The 19,420-nt window shown below is 34.1% G+C and overlaps 1 protein-coding gene across 1 annotated transcript; it reads right to left on the reverse strand.

The window, feature by feature from the left end:
* Positions 1-1,240: 1,240 nt before the first annotated feature.
* On the reverse strand, positions 1,241-17,922 carry LOC128246929 (trypsin alpha-3-like). Its single transcript, XM_052965489.1, has 8 exons — positions 17,820-17,922; positions 15,641-15,750; positions 13,964-14,061; positions 9,712-9,863; positions 9,063-9,185; positions 3,659-3,795; positions 1,898-1,952; positions 1,241-1,392 (listed from the first exon to the last, which is right to left on the reverse strand). Exons 1-8 carry the CDS (start codon positions 17,848-17,850, stop codon positions 1,295-1,297), a joined length of 804 nt encoding a protein of 267 aa, XP_052821449.1. The 5' UTR covers positions 17,851-17,922; the 3' UTR covers positions 1,241-1,294.
* Positions 17,923-19,420: the final 1,498 nt, after the last annotated feature.

Raw genomic sequence — 19,420 nt, forward strand, 5'->3', positions numbered from 1 at the left:
AAAATCGGATTATTTTTCTTGCTCACATGAAATGATGTAAAATCTGCTGCATGTTTCTTTTCAACATAAGGATGCAGTTTAAAAATTGTCTTCACAATGGCGGCCTCAATTGAGCTGAGATCTTACAAAAAAAATATTCTCATTTTCAAAATACAATCTGCATTTAAACGATTTTTTGGGGGAATAACAACTCAACAGTGAGGGTGTAATTGCATCAGCATCAGGTTCCCAAAATATCACACTATTTATGCGTCAACCGATGAAAAAGAATGGACGAAAATATCGCCAGAAAGAACCTGCCAGGAGAACTTCATTTTTGGAAACAGGTTTATCAAGGCTGATGTCTGTATCAATGGTAACAAATCACATATAAACAAGAGTTATTGATAACATATATTGTCCTGTGTAAGTCCGAGGGGGCATTAATTGTTAAACAAATTATATAGAGACCACTATTCAAGTAATCAAATTCTTGGGTAACTTAAATTTTTGTAAAAGCTGCAGAGAAATATCTTGACTTCAAAGAATGCATTACTGAATATAAATCATTTTTATTATTTACATTTCTTTATGCCATTTAATAAATAATTGAGTCAGTGAAATTTGCTACAGTGTGCTTTTTCTGTTGAGAAGAAGTAGCGCCCAGCAATGAGGAGACACAGGCATATTCATTGTAAGGCCAATATATGGAAATAGTGTTGCAAATAGTAAAACTCTTGCAGTCAGGATGTGCTTGGGGCATTGCAGACATTGTGTTGCATAGAAATCAAAACATACTTAAGCATTTTAAATGTCATTCATATATATCTATGAAAATGTCTTTCCTCTTTGTAGATATTTTGATCTTTTGGTTTTGGGTTTCGCCACAAACGCTATGAAAAATACATGTATTAGTAACTGGTAAGTCTGATTTCCTTTTTTTTTCGCACAACCCGTTAACATTTTTTCAAAAAAATCCGTTAACCAATGAATAAAAGAATGGCCTAGTATATAATTTAAATACTTGACTGCAAATCATGTGATGACAAAAACTTGGTACACGACTGTTGAGTTCTCGTAGGAAACTTAGACATGAAATTAAAATTTGCTTTAGTGGTGTTCACAGTGTGGCGATTACTATATACCTATAGATTTTAAAGAATTTATTCATATATAATTTGTTGAATGTACATGTGAGTGTTGGCCAATTTTCTCAAATGATGATTTAGAATTGTCTTAACACATTTAAACAAACAACTAGTGTGTTCTGTTGTTTTATTATGATATTAACCTATAACATTGAACGAAGAAACACTTATAGGTTTGAGTTGATCCAGGATCGCAGCGCCCATGTGTCGGCGTACACCCCGGGGTAGTTGGCACGGCCACATCCAAAACCCCAGCTCACCACTCCTACAGTAGGTGGTGTTTTGTTAGATTAAAATGTAAGGATTCGAAAATGTTACTATCGACTTGAAATGATATCTGGAAATGAAAGTCTCAAAAGTATTCTATTGAAGCAAATAATGATTCATCTGTCAACGTTATATGAATAGGCTTTACTGATTTCTTTCATTTTTCAATTTAATTTAATAGTTAATACAACAGTTTTTGTTTTTGTTTTTAATAATAGAGTATATATACTCAAAGTAGGACTCAGCTATGAGATAATATATATGAATGTTTAGTTGAATAGTAAAATTTCGATGAAGTTTGTGTGTTGATCACTGGAAGGATATACTAACAGTTTTGAGGCTGTTTAAACTTGCGTTGGTAAACATAAAAGCTGAAAATGAACAGGGCCTAACATGCCGCCACTGACAGTAATCTTTAACTGATGGCCAAAGACGTTTTAACGGCATTAATTGTGTTCTTGTAAACATTGAAACACATCTGAACCATCTTTAGAAGAACTTACCCACGAGTTCCCAGCTAGAGCCTCTGTACACAACAAGAGGACCACCAGAGTCTCCCTGAAAGGTTCATACTGTTAGTTATATGAACAACGATATGTAGATACGGGTCTTATACCTGTCCTTGTAGTTTTCATTAAACTATTGATATTAACAGCAAATTTGTGGGTGCCGTTTGGGGGCCTTAAATTGTAGCTCCTCCTCATGACGTGATAAGCCCAAGTCCTAAAGAGGCTTCGTCCGGCAAATCTTAATCTTAAATATGCTAGCCATACACAGGGTTTATATTTGCATACTTATTAAAGGGGCGTGTCCGTGTTTTCGATGTATAAGAGTTTTGACATCAAATGTTCATAACATGTTATTACGTTTACCAGTAAGTATCTTACATATAAAGTGGAATTCGCAAACCATAACTAAATAACCTGTTACTGTTGTACAGCTTATAATGTTAATAGGTGGCAGTTCTGGGCACTTTCAAGCCTGTTTTCAGTCTTATGATATTTATCTTACCAAAAATGTAACGCGAATGTTAACTTAGTTACCTAGATAATTATCGCGCAAATTTGGTGGTTAACACGAAACAATTCGCGAACGTTAACAGGTTATCTTATGGCAGTTATATGCCACCATGGAAATCACTTATTTCATTATTATTTTACTACATGTAATATCAAAATTGCAGGATAATATAGTTACAATATAACAATATTTTGATTTTATAAATGGGGTGAGAACCCACGCCGGTAAAGTCAGCAAAAATAGAATTAACACTCCCGATTTGCTACACTTTATTTTTATGTCCAACGTGCTTTGTGTTTGCCGAAATTTAAACGTGTGATGCGGAATAAAATGGCAGTGCTTGAAGGAAGAGGAATGGCGGTGTTCGAAGGGATTTTGGTGTTTGGGTAGGATACTTTCACTTGTTCAGTAAGTAATATTACTTTTCTCGCAAAATAAATACGCCTACCCGGAGGCCACACGTGTAAGCTTCTCTCAGTTTTTTAACCATATGTTTTTAGAGGCCGTAACAAGAAAGTTATTGAATAACACAAAACACGTTGGATCCCGTGGATAAGTACACTACAAAAAACATAAGCGAGTACCTGTCTGAGATTTTCACTTAACAACAGTGATGCCGTCAATGCTCCGACCACTTATCTGCCACATTAGCATATAGAAGGTAAGTGGACCAGTGTGGGATTGTGTAAGTATTTCCCATACATTTCATTATTATTAAACCAGGGGCGGCCCCGGCTTTTACCTTTGAGGAGGTGCAACTTAGGGGGCGTATACTTTGACTTTCGCCTGTGCCCCAGAAACGAAATTTATGTTGCTTAAAGTGTAGGCAGGCGTATTTGGGTTACTCCTCTCGAGAACATTTTAACAATTTCTGCTTCCAAATGTTGCATTTTGAGCGTTTTTTTTTTTTACATTTTTTTCACCTAACTTAAAGTAAAACGTAAACTTAGAGGACCCCCCCCCCTTTGTATCCGCTAGTGAAAGCATCGTGTGGACCTGGGGTATATGGGACCCGATTATAGTATTTTCTCAGTTTTTTTTTAATCTAGTTATTTGAAACTTAGTGGCACTAAGGCTTTAAACCCTTTTTTTTTGCTGTTTAGACAATAGTGTGGTTCTGTTTAAGGTGCCAGCAGGTCTGATTGCTAAACCGAATTTCAATTTATAATAATATAACACCTAAACAGTCTACGAATCTTCTCTTAACATATAAAAAGCCTCGTTCACAAAGGAAGTAAACTTGCCTGGCAAGCGTCCTTTCCAGTCTCTCCAGCGCAGAGCATTGTGTTGTCAAGGTTTCCTGAGTTGCCTGTGTTTTCGCAATTGGCCAAGCTAATCAATGTTTTCCATACGTATCGCAGCTGGCTTGAACTGGATCCGCCTTTGTTTATGAGTAAAAACATTATAAGCAATACTATTATTCGACGAAGCTTTTTAAAAAAAATGAGCCAAGTCATCCGATTGAAATGAATTTTAATATATAAATAATTCTTCACGAAGTATCCTGATAAACCGAATCAAAAGTAAAAAAATAGCGTGTTCAAAACATGTGGTTATTACTGTAAAGCATAAATATATAGAAATCATGAGAACAATCAAAGTTCTTAAAGCGTTAATTGGCTTTCAGCCTGCAACTTTTTGTGAGTATAGTCATGCAATTGTAAAACATAATTATGAACATAAAAATCTAAAGATAGTATATGCTTGCTCATTATTTCCTTCGCACAAACTTTTAGAGTTAATGTTGATTCTCAATTGGATCATGTAGTATAAGTCACTTGAAAGGTGGAATAAGCCAAATAGTTACTGATAAGATATGGAGTAATTCTCAATATCATTTAAAACCTTATCTGGAGATTTGGTTTCACAAACAATGCACTGTCACGAATAAAGCATTTACATGTAGGATTTTTTAGTAAAATCTACTCTACAATTCAAACTTGATTTAAACGTATTTAATTTACTTCCAGGGTATGCCAGCTTAACCAAATGCATCCCAACAAAATGCATTGGACATATTAATTAGGTTTATGTTAAAGGCTTCCTTCTACAACGACAAATACCACTGGATCGAATCACCCGTATACTATTTATTCCCTTTATGTTTGATGTACATGTATCTTAATAATGCCCTCAACCTATGTCACAAAATGAACAGATTACTCGTTTATATCAGTGATTTTTAAATATGCATATGCATTTTGCTACATGCTCAATACTTTGGTCTGAAATTACTGAGACAAACTGAGAAATGTTCACACACTTTCCGTTTTATTCGGCATTACATGACTATGACACAAATTGTAGCAGACCGATAGCCTTTCAACGCTTTACGCGATTTGATTTGAATGGTTAAAGTGTATTTTTATGCATTTAGTACTGGTTAAACGTTGTTTGATATCTTACGCCTAATTATCATTTAATTGCATCATAATACTATCCATATTTTCCGGGTTTTAACGAGTTCTTGGAATTTATTTCCGGGCAGTTAACCTGTCCGAATGCGATGACCAAGATTATGTTCTTAACTACAATGTACATGAAGATATTATCGGTCTTCGGCCGCAGAAAAATCTAAACACAGGTATGTAACACATGTATTTATTTGATTTAGTACGCGTTCGTTTTGAAACTATTTGCAGATCATGCTTTTTATATATCGTTCTGTTTCTCGCCGATATTGAAATACATGTAATTGTTTTTTGTACATTTTTAATTGCGTTATATTACGCAGAACGCAGCTCATTCGAACTATATTTACCGCATAAAAAACTCCTTACAGCGCTACTTTTAGCTAGCTAATTAATATGCAGAACGCAGTCCGTAGCTATTGGAGCAGATGGCTTACTAGGTAGTTTCGATGTAAATTAGGTCGTTGACCAACGCAGTTCTAACTGCGCTGGGGTTGGTACGCCCGTTCGCGCATTAATTTGCCAAAAGTTAAAAATGTTGTGTCGATCTGCCGATACGATTTCCGAGATACGGTTATAAAAGTCTACAGCCTAAGTTCATGATGTATCTGCACTCGTTCGTTAGTATGCTCGTATTTACCAAGTTCTTTATATTCATAGGTTTGTCAGATTTACTCATGGGGCCATCAATCGTATCCAACGATTCGAGTTCTTTAAACACTATTTACAAGTTTACATTTCCATTATCGTAATACCTCAAGAGCTTCATAATATATAAGCTGTGAAATGCATGTATGTCACATGATGTATAAAAGGCTTTTATGATCACAGACACTTCAAGGTCGTTGCAACACTAATGTATTTTTTAGATAAAACACAAACAGATGAAACAGACGTCTCAAACATTCTTAGTAATACATCAGATCACAAGAGAAAGAATTAAACGAAACTTAAAAACCATGACGTTAACAATGTTGGTAACTTTAACAATACAATGAAGATGTTTTCGTACAGGTCAGAGCCGCTGGCGGGTGCGAGTGTTATTATATCATTATTATAATGAACTTCCGATTTTCATGTTGTAAGGTAAATGAATTTCTCTTAAGTGCTGATAAGTTCGTGTCAGCAGGTTCGTTGACAGGACACATCTTTTGCCCCCCCCCCCCATTACGCATTAACTCAGACCTCCAAAACTCGCTTCTCGATTTTACGCAAAGGGCACAGCGTAATGTAATGAAGCGAGCGTCACGATATGATTTTAATGAGATTGTAAAATCATAATGAACCACTTTCTAAATCTTTGTATACGACATAACGACGACAGAGCAACATTCACGGGATACTTATCTGGTGGCCAATTTCTGCCGGTTAGGAGTTTTTGCCGTTTGTTTCTTGTAACCTGTGACAGTTTGCATTCGCTGCCATTTGTTGTATTTTTTGTAGCGCGATAACTTTTGTGGAAAACACGGTATCAGATAATGGTTAGATTTTGTCGACCTCGGGCCTTTCTTGATTTGTTTTGAACATTGGGGGTGCGGTCAATTGAAATGGGGATGGGCGTAGCTAAAGGGTTGGCTAACTGCTGCGTGTGAATAATACTAGTGCGCTTAAAACGGAAGACTGTTGATGACTAAGCTCGTGTCGTTAATACGTAAAAAATCGGATATAATTCGTGAATAAAAACGTTATATAGTTGTCCCAAAGAGGGTTGTCAAAGAAAATGGAGATTTTGATAATAATAAGCTTGCTGTAGCATACTTTCGCTTTTAAAGGATCCTATTTTTTAGACATTTCAAAACAGTAAACTACATGACAAGGGATGAAGGCCTTGACGCATCATATCATGTTCTTCAAATGTCTATAAAAAGATCAATTCTGTATCTACTAGTGTCGGGCCTATTATTGGCGATAATCGATTAGTTGCCGCGGGCTAAACAATTGACGAGCCGTGTACTCTATTAACGAATCCTCGTTTAATATATTTCCGTTTATTTTATTTTCTCTTTCCGCTCAAATATCTTTTGCCTAGTTAAATAAGCGAAATCTCTATATTCACAGTCAAAGCATAAGACTAAAAGCAGGGCTTGAAAGTGCCCAGAACTGCAACCTATTACCTCTTTAACTGTACAACATAAACAGTTTATCTAGTTATGATTTGCGAATTCCACTTAAAAAGTAAAATACTAACTGGTTAACGTAATAAGATTCGTGTTACCACTTAGCTTTAAATGCATTTAAGATTCAGGCGCTAACAGGTTAAGTAGTTATGGTTTGCGAATTCCACTTAATAAGTAACATACTAACTGGATTCGTGTTACCACTTACCTATTAATAGATTGCAGTTCTGGGCAATTTCAAGCCTGTTTTTAGTCTTATGATATTAATTTTACCAAAAAGGTAACGCGAATATTACCTAGATAGCTAGATAATTATGGCGAAAATTAAGTGGGTAACACGAAACAATTCGCGAACGCTATCAGGTTATCTTACGGCAGTAATATGCCACCATATTAATCTTTCCAATTGGAATTCGCAAATCATAACTAGATTAACAGTTAGTGCTAGAAACCAGAATTGCATTTAAAGAGACTGATCTATTTAACAAGTTACTTATTAAGTTATTAACTAGATGTATAGACCTGTTAGTGTTGTACAGCATGAAGAAAGACTACTGGCAGTACTAGGCACATAGCCTGTTTTCGGTCTATGTACGTGAAGTTAGCTGCCTAGCGGTCTAGCCGCCTAAATATGTTCTCTATTTCAAAGCAATTGTACTCGCGTTTTCTTGGAAAACAATGATAAATCAATGTTTTTTTATTCATAAATTAAGATAGCGGCCTTAAAGCTGCGCTCTCACAGATTGAACGTTTTGACAACTTTATTATTTCTTGTCTTGGAACGAGCCAAATTTTGCGATAATCGATGGAAACCAGTTTGATAAGACTGCTGACAAAAACTTAGATCGCAGATGTTTATATTTAAGTTCAAAAATTGATGTTTTATGCATTTTTCTTAAACCGTTAGTAACGATTTAAGCCATAAAACATTAATTTTCGACGGAATTATGTAAATCTACGATCTGATTTTTTGTCAGCAATCTGACATCATTGGGTTGCAGATATTTACGCAAAAGTTTTCTCTTTCCAAGACAAAAAATAAAAAAAGTTGTTAAAATGGTAAATCTGTGAGAGTGCAGCTTTAAAGGGACTGTACACCAGATTGGCACCAAAAACAGTTTTTTTCTGTAATGAATCTCAGGACAATTATTTAATTAAATGTTTTACTCGTTGATATCATAATTGTAAAAAAATAAACCAAAATTAAAAAAAAAATGCGGCGAAGACCGGGTTCGAACCCGTGTCGCCAAAATTACAGTCCAGCGTTGTATCCACTGAGCTACGAAGACTTACTCTACACAGGTGAAATTATTAAGCTTTACACCTAACTCGGTAATACACGTGATTACATCAACTTGCCAATCACGCATAAGGAATGAATTCTACTAGGTAGACATACCCAGTAATCTTTTTTAATGGAAAAATACGAAAACACTTCGAAAAATAAATTAATTGTAAACTATGTGGTACTTCAGTTACTAAGTTTCAATGCATTGTACACATCGATACCAAGATTATGTCAGTTTTTCGACAATTTCCTTTTTTTCGCTGTTTCATCATACGGAGTTCAGTCCCTTTAAATTGTGTTCTATTTTAAAGCATTTTTATATGTTTGTTTTTTTCTAAAACAATGATAAATTAATTGTTTTTATGCAAAATTCATAACTCTGAAGCAATTATCAGCTTTTTTTTCTAAAAGTCGCTAGGCCGCCAATTCCACGCCGCTAGGCCGCTAGCTTCACGCCGCTAGGCCGCTAACTTCACGTACATTTATCTTACCGAAAAAGTTTCGCGGATATACCAGATACCTTGATAACTATCGCGAAAATTAACAGAAAAAATCGCGAACGTTTTCAGGTTATCTTGTGGCAGTAAATATATAGCGTATGTTGTTTATGTTGATTTGAAAAGAATGTCAGTGAAAAAAACGTCTTATTCCAAACCTCCAGGTTATGTCAAGTGTCGATAGCTTAGTATCTCAGGTCTTTGAACGAGAGTTTTGTTATTCAGAAATTTTGGGGTGATACCTGACGAACATGCATGGATTATATATACTCTCTCAGGATATATTGTCTTCGTGCTCAGGTAAGCATGAACCAATAAAACATACACTGTCTCACCTTCAGACGTTGTTCCCCAGCCTGATACGAGTGAATTTTCACCATGAATATAAGCCCTGGATGGCAAACAGGCTGGCTTTGCCCAAGTTGAGGAAATTTGAGTTTTTCCAGCTGCACTAAATCCTAAAAACAAACATGTATGAATTAGTCAACAGTGTGCGGGAAACTTACACAAACACGTACTAAAACAAGAACCATTTCGTAATAAGTTTTCCATTTGTTATATATATATATTTGTTCCATTTGTTTTTCAAACATCAAACGTTGCTTTTTAAGATTGCAAAATAAATCGTGCTATTTCGTGGTAAGTATGAAATATTTCGAGTAATCACCTTTCCGTCGTTGAGATATAACATTGGTATTATTGCGAAGATGATAAATATATAACTTAAATTGCTGACTAAACACCATTGGTAAAGTCATTGCAGTTTATATTTTATTTCAACGGCAATCGGACCTAAGCTGGCCTATTTTGCAATCTTTCAAAACAATAAAAAAATGTAATATTGTTTTCGGTCAAACTGTTTCATGTTCAACCTTTGTACATGAAACGTTGTTAAATGGTACCACCGTAACACGATGTCACCAGGGGTCAAAACATGACATAATAGTACGTTTGATACCATCGAGATACGTATGAGATACGTACTGATCACGGCGATGTCGTTTGCCATTGTGTTGGAGTTGTAACCACTGTGGACTGTGATGGTGGAGGCAGCAACGACTTGTCTATTTCCAGCAACATTTGTGGACTGCATTCCGAAAACAACACTGTAGTCAGCTGGTCTTGGGTTTTTACCACTTCGAAGGAATTATATATAGTCATAAAGCATATCAATTTAATGCGGATCTTTATTGCAAGAATATCATTTTAGTGTACCTTTTGTATCATGAAAATTGTCAGAAATTTACTTGTTAGAGAAGTTTACAAGTATTGAACTTCTGTTTTCGGAGTACAATCAGAGTGTCCATTTTAAAAAACTCAAAACCAAATAGTTAGTGTAACCGCCACTAAAGCGGATCATCCCTATGAAAGGTGAAGTAGGTTTTGTAGATGCTTATTACAAAATTGCTATCTATGGTTTGCTGTCATGTTTTATTCATACATTTTGGCCTTGTTTTACATATTGCAAAATTACGATTCTTACAATAATATTAATAACAATGAGTTGTTGGATTTTTTGAAATTCGTACTTTTTAAAAAAATAATAAAAGTATATTTTGACAATTTTTCCCTGAAGTTTGGTTTTACAGTCGCTAATATTAGAAAATGAGAATCCGCACCGTACCGAACATTTCGTTTATTTAAGGAGTATATGACATACATAAGATTATTATGAAAATTTACATTTAATTAGGATTTTATATTCTAATGATTTACGAATAATAATAAAATAATAATAATAATAATAATAATAATAATAATAATAATAATAATAATAATAATAATAATAATAATAATAACAACAATTGTGGTTAGTTCGAGACGTATTTACAGATATTCGGGGACGCAATAAAGGTTAATGTAAACTGTTTCAATGATAGTGCATAATTATTTATTCCTTTGCCTTTAAAGTAACTCTCTCATGTCGAAGCGCCGCATCGGAAACTGAAGGCTCCCTAAATGTAATAACATTGCTATCTTACAGTGACAGAAATGAAAGACCAATGCAAAAAATAACAAGGCAGCAGAACGTTTAATTATTAATACTATTGCTGTAAGAAAAATCAATAAGCCTCAAGGAATGATATCTTTGCAACAATGGGACGAGGTTTATATAAATAATGCTGTGTAAAAATAGCACTATCATCTATAAAACAAAAACAGATGTTTGTCTTATTTCTTTGCATACATTGCTCCAAACAATTATTGTTTAGAAAAAATATTAATAACTTTTGCACTTTGCACTCCTTTAATGCCACCAATGATTCAAACAGTTCCTTCATTTATTTTTTTAAGTTTTATTGTATAATGTAGAAAGGAAATCACTTTGCAACCATGGATAGTTAGCATTTTCATAAAAAATACGTTCAAGGGCGCTTTACATGTTTAATTGTAAAGCGCCCTTGAACGAATTTTTTATGAAAAGGACGCTCAACAAATCTGGTATAATAATAATAATAATAATAATAATAATAATAATAATAATAATAATAATAATAATAATAACAATAATAATTACACCCTAGAAGTACGCTTTAAACCTTTTACCTTCCATTCTTTCGAGTTGTCAGACACAGCTTAATGTCCTATGTATTCTATAGTCAATTGACCAATTTTTGCATTGATTTCAAGGGCGTCACGACCCCAACACCATATATAGGGAGAAAGCTCCACTTGTGTTCTGCACAAAATTTGAAAAAGTAACGTTTCTCCGAAGAAAATAAAATTGGTTGAACGTTGAACAATCCAATGTGTTCTTGGTAAAATGACAATATATGGTGTACGGGTATAAACATTGCAGCTAAAATGTAAACAAATAAAAGTAGATCAAGAAGATCCAGCATGTTTAGTCAGTTTTTGAAATCATAAACCATTCACCTTCAAAACCTATAAATATGGAATGTCACGGCCAATTTTTAATTTAAATAAATGAGGCGTGTAACAATGAGTAGGCACTTCCGAATTGGTGTATTTTGCCCTCTTAACAATTTCACATTGGCAATGCCATTTTCCAATGTTTTTAGGAAAATCATCTGTTCTTAATTACGGTTGTGAAATTTGGGGATTGGAAAAAATAAGGTAATTAAAAGGGTTCATCTGAAGTTTTGTAAATTATTATTACATGTTAAACAGTCCACATCGACACTGTCAAATATGGTAAACTAGGAAGATATCCATTGTATATAACAAGATAAACACGAATTATAACATTTTGGTGTAAAACACTTAATAACGATACTATTATCGTAAGTACATTGTATAATAAGATTTTATCATATTGTGCGAAAGGGAAAACTAATTGGGCTAAAAATGTAAAAAATGTAAAAAATTTGCTTAACACAAATGACTTTTCAAATGTTTGGATAAACCCTAGCTGTGTCGATGTGAACACGTTCTATTTAGTATTTAAAGAACGCCTTATTGATAAGTCTCGGTATAATTCTATACATAACAGCCCATTCTTGTGTACTTACAAACATTTTGAAACTTCTTTCGAACGCTCAATGTATCTGGATAAATTTTCTTCAAAGTATCGAATTCCTCTTACTAAATTGAGACTCTCGTCTCACCAGTTACGTATTGAAACTGGGCGTTATGGATATTAATCATCATGAACGTTATTGCACCATATGTCATAATGCCATTATAATAATAATGGTGACATTAAAGATGAGTTTCATTTTATTTGTGTTTGTGACGTATATGAGGATATACGTAGAATGTATTTGAGATGAAAATATATCGTTAGGCCTAGTATGACGAAATTCATTGATCAGCTTTATTTGTACAAATTTATTACTAAGGCATTTGAACGTCGTCATAACATTGTAAATTTTGTTTCATGATATTTATCAAAGGTTTACATTTTAGCTTTTTTTGCATACCATAATATATCTTTAAAAAATCTAGCTTTCATCATGAAAAATATGATATAAATATTTAATAATTAGTTGTTAGTCCATCCTCACTGTGGAGTGTAAGTAAAATGTTAGTGTAATGTAAAAGTTTTGTGTTATAATATCTGTTCTTTTTTCATGTCTGAGATATCAAACCTATCATGTTATCGTTGTATATATGTTCAATTGAATGTATTATGTCTTTCATGTAATGAGGAACACTTGAATCTCTTGAATCTAAGTCAGTAAGATGACCTGAAGTAATATCTTAATGATTAAGAAGGGCTTATTCGCTACGCTCACTCCGCCCTTTACTTATCCTTAAGAATTTAACTTCATGTCATGTTACTTTTACAAAAACAATATTTAATAGATATTTTATAGGAAAACTACGCATAATTTCAACCAAAAGACTCATACCGGAAACGAGATTAAAAGACGTCATTGCATTTTCGCAGAAAATCCCGGCATTGTATGCGTTTATGTTGCCATTTTTACAATGAAATTGGTAAAATCTGAGAAATAGTAAACTGCTTGTATCTCGAGTATACACATGTTACTATATATGACATTTTTACTAAAGAAATTCGTTCCCGCAAAAATGACAAAAATCGATTTCACCCGTGAGATTATCACGGCAAGTGAGCGCAATTATGGCATAAATATAATCAGTGTGTGTATACCACGTGATAAATTACGTCATAAATGCTACGTCGGAAGGCAACTGATGTATAATTGCCCCAAGAAGACGAAAACGTTTAACATGACGTCATTGTCACGATACTAATATGGCCGACGGATACCTGTTAGGCAAATATTTACACAAGAACAAATCTTTTTGGATTTGAACGGAACTATTGGCGCGAGGAAAGTGAAATTAGTTTTACTGTTTATGACACGTTCCGTGTTTTAGTGACGATTACCAATAGGAACCGCACTGCCGAAAGTTTACAATCGTTGAAGGTGAAAAACCAGTGAGACAAGGAAATGATTCCATCGAAATTGCAAGGGTCAATCAAGCCCAGATTCTTATGAAACTGCTCGGGCTTGATCGACCAAAACTATGGTGGGACTTAGTCATTTCGTACCCTAGTCATTTCGTACCCTGGTCATTTCGCAAAGTACGTACACACAAGTTTGAAAATGCAGCAGTATGAATTGTCTCGAAATATTTATTGCGTAAGGCGGAAGGGACAACATGCGCCAATTTTTTGCATTTCGCCACAAAAATCCACTATCAAATATTTATAAAAAAAAATAGTATGACATGAAATCTCGAAAGGGATACATTAAAATCAAGGCATTAAGTGAAGAAAAACAATATTAAACGGAATACGCACGAAAGGCAGTGAGCGGCTGTGATCACCCTCGGGTTTCCATCCGGGCCAATCACGTAGGTTCCTCCGCAGATCAAATATCCGTTTTCGACAAGACCCACCTGGAAATGAAAAAGGAAGTCGAATAAATCTGCTTCGAAATAATACCATTACAATGAAAGGTACTAACCGCAATACTCATATTTATGAACTTATATCGCACTTATTCGTGATCAAACGCCACCACAAACAATACCTTAATAGCGTTAGGCAGCTGTTATAATTGACCATTTTAGATACTCACCTGGCTCACCAAACACGTAAAACACGTAGAATAGTTCAACCGAATACTAACTTATTGATAAATGTACAAACCGCTATTTCATTGTTTATTCCGACTGTTATTAATTAAAAGCCACAGTCTGATTATTCAGTTTATGATATACTGCATTGTACCTAACACCAATTGCATATACATACAACTCGTATGTGCGAAGTGTACCAGTTGTACTCGGGATCATATGAGTTTCTCTCAAAAAACAAACAAAACTTATATTGTATAGACAAGATATACAGTACCGGTTTCGTAATCCGAAAATGGGTTTGCAAAGCGAATAAACGTATGTAACGGTAACTCTATCGACGAAAGGACGAATGATGCAAGATGTAAATTATTTATATAGCATGAAATATTCACATTGAAGACGCATTTCTTAATATTGCATTCACAACAAGCACAATACAAGCACGATTCTTCACACAGTACTGTTGTTGTTTTTTCCAAACCCGCCGGTGTATTCAGAAATCAAAATGGGCGATAAAAACCAAAACAAAACTGGGTGATTTTCGCCAATTTTAGTGTGAATTTTGTCATTTTTCATTGAATTGAATATTTATTTGCGCAAAGCTTTGCACTCAACATGGTTAAAGTAAGGTTATTGTATGTTTGATGTTTGCGAACGTGTGTCTAATTAATATTTTCATTTATAATTCAATACTCTGGTGTTATCGATCATACAAAACTGTGTTTATAATATAAGTTACTTTATAATTAAACAATCATTATTTTAACTCCTATACATCAGATTTAAACAATTTGTGTTGTATCTCTTGTCGTTGTGTTTGCGATCAGTACAGAGAACCACTGTAAGGGATCAGAGCACCACTGTAAGGGATCAGAGCACCACTGTAAGGGATCAGAGAACCACTGTAAGTGATCAAACGATTTTTCGACACATTAAGGTTGCCATTGGATTTGATGATTTGACATGTTCTTCACATGATATGTGAAAATTAATAAAAATGTAAATAGTATATTCTTATCTTAGTATGCACTTGAAAAGCTTATCAAAATTCTGCATTTTAAGATGATATATGAGGCCAAGTATTCATTTAATACATAGTCTGTCTGTCTGTCTTTCCGTCTGTCTGACAGTGTCTGTCTGTCTGTCTGTCTGTCCGTCCGTCCGTCCGTCCGTCCGTCCGTCCGTTTCTGTTGTTTTTTGTTTCAGAAATTTGTTTTGATCCTAAAAATAAATGATGAATAAGACATTTAAAATGTATTGATATTACTTAAGTCGTCTACTTTCACTTGCGAAACAAAAAACTAAACCATGCAGTAACGGATAGTCAATTTCTCATTACAGCCGATTAACATAATATGGCATTATACTTCCCCATTTAGGTTCGACGTATACCCACCTGCCATGGGAAGTCACCCTCAGATGCCACCTGCCCTCCAACGATGTACTGCATCGCCAGATTTGGGGTGGGGCTAAAGCCGCTCTCTCCGCATGTCTGCGCCTGGGATGCTTTATAAGAAATGCATGTGATAGTCTCAATTGGCACATGCAACTTGAGTTCACCATGAAATACTGTTATTTACAGTTATGGACCTGAACGCATTTGACAATAGTCTTTTTTGTTGACCATGAAATACTGTTATTTACAGTTATGGACCTGAACGCATTTGTCAATAGTCTTTTTTGTTGACCATGAAATACTGTTATTTACAGTTATGGACCTGAACGCATTTGTCAATAGTCTTTTTTGTTGACCATGAAATACTGTTATTTACAGTTATGGACCTGAACGCATTTGTCAATAGTCTTTTTTGTTGACCATGAAATACTGTTATTTACAGTTATGGACCTGAACGCATTGTCAATAGTCTTTTTTGTTGACCATGAAATACTGTTATTTACAGTTATGGACCTGAACGCATTTGACAATAGTCTTTTTTGTTGACCATGAAATACTGTTATTTACAGTTATGGACCTGAACGCATTTGTCAATAGTCTTTTTTGTTGACCATGAAATACTGTTATTTACAGTTATGAACCTGAACGCATTTGTCAATAGTCTTTTTTGTTGACCATGAAATACTGTTATTTACAGTTATGGACCTGAACGCATTTGTCAATAGTCTTTTTTGTTGACCATGAAATACTGTTATTTACAGTTATGGACCTGAACGTATTTGTCAATAGTCTTTTTTGTTGACCATGAAATACTGTTATTTACAGTTATGAACCTGAACGCATTTGTCAATAGTCTTTTTGTTGACCATGAAATACTGTTATTTACAGTTATGAACCTGAACGCATTGGTCAATAGTCTTTTTAATACGGTTGGTAGTCCTGCGAATGTTCGGGTTCTCGGAAGAAAAAGCACAGGATAAAAATGACCTGGCTTTTGGGAATTTGCTTGTTTAGGCACATGCAATAATAATATGCAACCCTTATTTGCAAATAAAATGAGCAGTGGCAATCAATCGCTTGTTATGCATATGTTTGAGATAAGTGTGGCTGTCAGAGCGTTGTCTAAAGCACAATAAAAAATGGAAAATAATGGCTTACATTGAAAGATTAGAAATATGTTTGGTGAAGGCAAACATTTCGTTTAAACATTGGGAATTTTGTCTTTGATATGCACTTAACAATCCTAGAGAGAAGCAATTATGGACTGAGAAGATCTAGTGTTAGGTTGCTGGAAACATGTAAGCAGTACACGTACTTAGGAAAAGTTCATGTGGTCTAAATGTTGATTCAAAGACAGTTAAACCGTGTTAGGCAAATTTATAGACATCAAAAGGAACAACATATGTTGGGTAATAGAAAAATACAATATATCCACAAAAGAAATTGAAAGATAATCATAACAAACAAATCTTCCCTTTATTATAACGACCATAAAAAAATCGATAAACGTAAATATATGAATAAGTGTCAAGAATATTGAAATTTCCATATTTTAATATTTGCCATGCTAACAGAATTCATAAAATCCTTGGGCGGGTAAAGATGCTGTAAAAAATACATTTTGATACCAAACAGTGTAAACAATTATATATACCCATTCAAATAATTTTTACTTATCGTATCAAATTAGTCAAGAACTTAGATAATCTATATATTGAGAAATAAAATGAACAGTTGTCGAATAAAAGGAATCGCCTTTTACGGAAAATGACGTTTATCACATTTATTGCGAAATTATAATCCTTCAAAAATAATATCCAAACATGAATTTTGTTTATCGGAAGTCATGTCGGAAAGTAATCAAACACAATCTTCTGTTTGGTTTCAACGTGCTCTAGCAATATTCTTTTTTTTCTCGGATTACGAGCAATAACACAATGTATTTGGATCGAGATTTTTAAAACAAATATAAATTCATTATTATGTATTTCGTTCTATTACTCTTTCCGCTACAATCCAAAGAGCTCAAGAATTAAAAGTTTCAAATAATGCGGATACATATCAATCAGATAAAAAAACAGCTATGTGTCAATAATTTTAAAAATTATTAAGTCTATATTATTTCTAGCATTTTTGCATATTTTACTATTGTAAGAGTTTAATATCGACGAATCATTACCTATTGCCAGGAGTAATAAAACCGTTATCATTGTTGTGTGTACGCGCAATGAACAATCTGATCTTCAAATGTGCCTGCTACGACTTTATATATATCTGACAAATGACCTACTGCTTGAAGGTATGAAAGGCACACATTGCCAATCCCAACGCTGAAAGTACGTTGGAAAGTATGTAGAAATTGTATAACTAATTAATATGTTGGCTTTAGATACAACTGTATTTATTTTACAACGATTGTGAAGAAAGTTATTATAACACATGCTAAATCTGTTGCGCGAGAGTGTGGTCTTGTGTTGTTTGGGATACTGGGCAACCTAAAACCCACTTACCCGGCTGTGTGACCACCAACAAAACTGACATGCGCCCAGGTCGGGTATCGAGCCCGGTTCGCTTAGTGTGAAGCGAGTGCGCTAACCGGCCAACCCGCATGTTTAACTTTAGTGCTTATGATTATGAAAAGTTGTTTTGTTTTATGTTTTACTGTATATTTGAGTATATATCATGCATATGAAATTAACATGTTTGACCTTTTGACACTTAAAAGTGCGTCAATTACAAAAAAGAACAACACTAATGATCTTGTATCAATTTCACACCATTTAGTTCTTCAACTGCCCATTAGTACTTCAACTGCCATTTAGTTCTTCAACTGCCAATTAGTACTTCAATTGCCATTTAGTACTTCAACTGCCATTTAGTACTTCATCTGCCATTTAGTACTTCAACTTCCATTTTTCAAATAAGCAACAGTGTAGGTGTGCTAATTCTGCAGCCCAACCTGATTGTTGTACTAACTACTGCCAAATTGTTCCCGTCTTTATTGCTTAAGATGCAAAACATCGGCAAATTAATCAGTAACTTTTGTACTAAATTTTATTTTTCATATCGCCAGCATTCCATTCCTTAGATTTAACATAATTACACAACCGGTTTCGCTTCATGCTCTTCAAGGGAATCACAATAACAAAATACCTTCACCTTTTGACATATATGTTATATATGTTATATATATATATATATATATATATACAAAGTTCTATGTGTTCCTTTAACTCTTTTCAGCAGTGTATTATCAGTTTGCAAATGGAACTTTGCTTTGTAGCAGCCTTTCCTTAATTAAGACAACGTGGTAACATGGTCTTGTACTGTGATTCACATCAATTCAATTGTCTATTCAATTATTATTTAAAACACAATAGAATAATAATGTTTTCATATTTTAGGATTGAAGTTAATTCGTTTTAAATGGTCAAGGAGGCACGCAGCTTTGAAAGTACTTAAATGACGTTGTGGCAGAACCTTTCATAAAACGCCCTTGTTATGTTTTGTATGCTAGGCCGGTTTGCATTTAGTGTGACATGTTTTATAAATGGCTGTAGATATCTGTATTTGATAAATAAATAAATACGAGATAAGAGCTTTTTCAAAGGTGTTGTACTTTAAGAGCTGGATAGCAAAATAGGCACGCAAATTATTATGATTTCAATATATTTTGTTTATCGTAAAACACAATGCATACAAAGAAAAATGGTGTTTAATATAACGGCTGACTTAAAATACGTATTGAAGTAATGACACGAAAACACATACAAAACACAA

This window comes from Mya arenaria, chromosome 2 (genome assembly GCF_026914265.1).
Source record: "Mya arenaria isolate MELC-2E11 chromosome 2, ASM2691426v1".
Lineage (NCBI taxonomy): Eukaryota > Metazoa > Mollusca > Bivalvia > Myida > Myidae > Mya > Mya arenaria.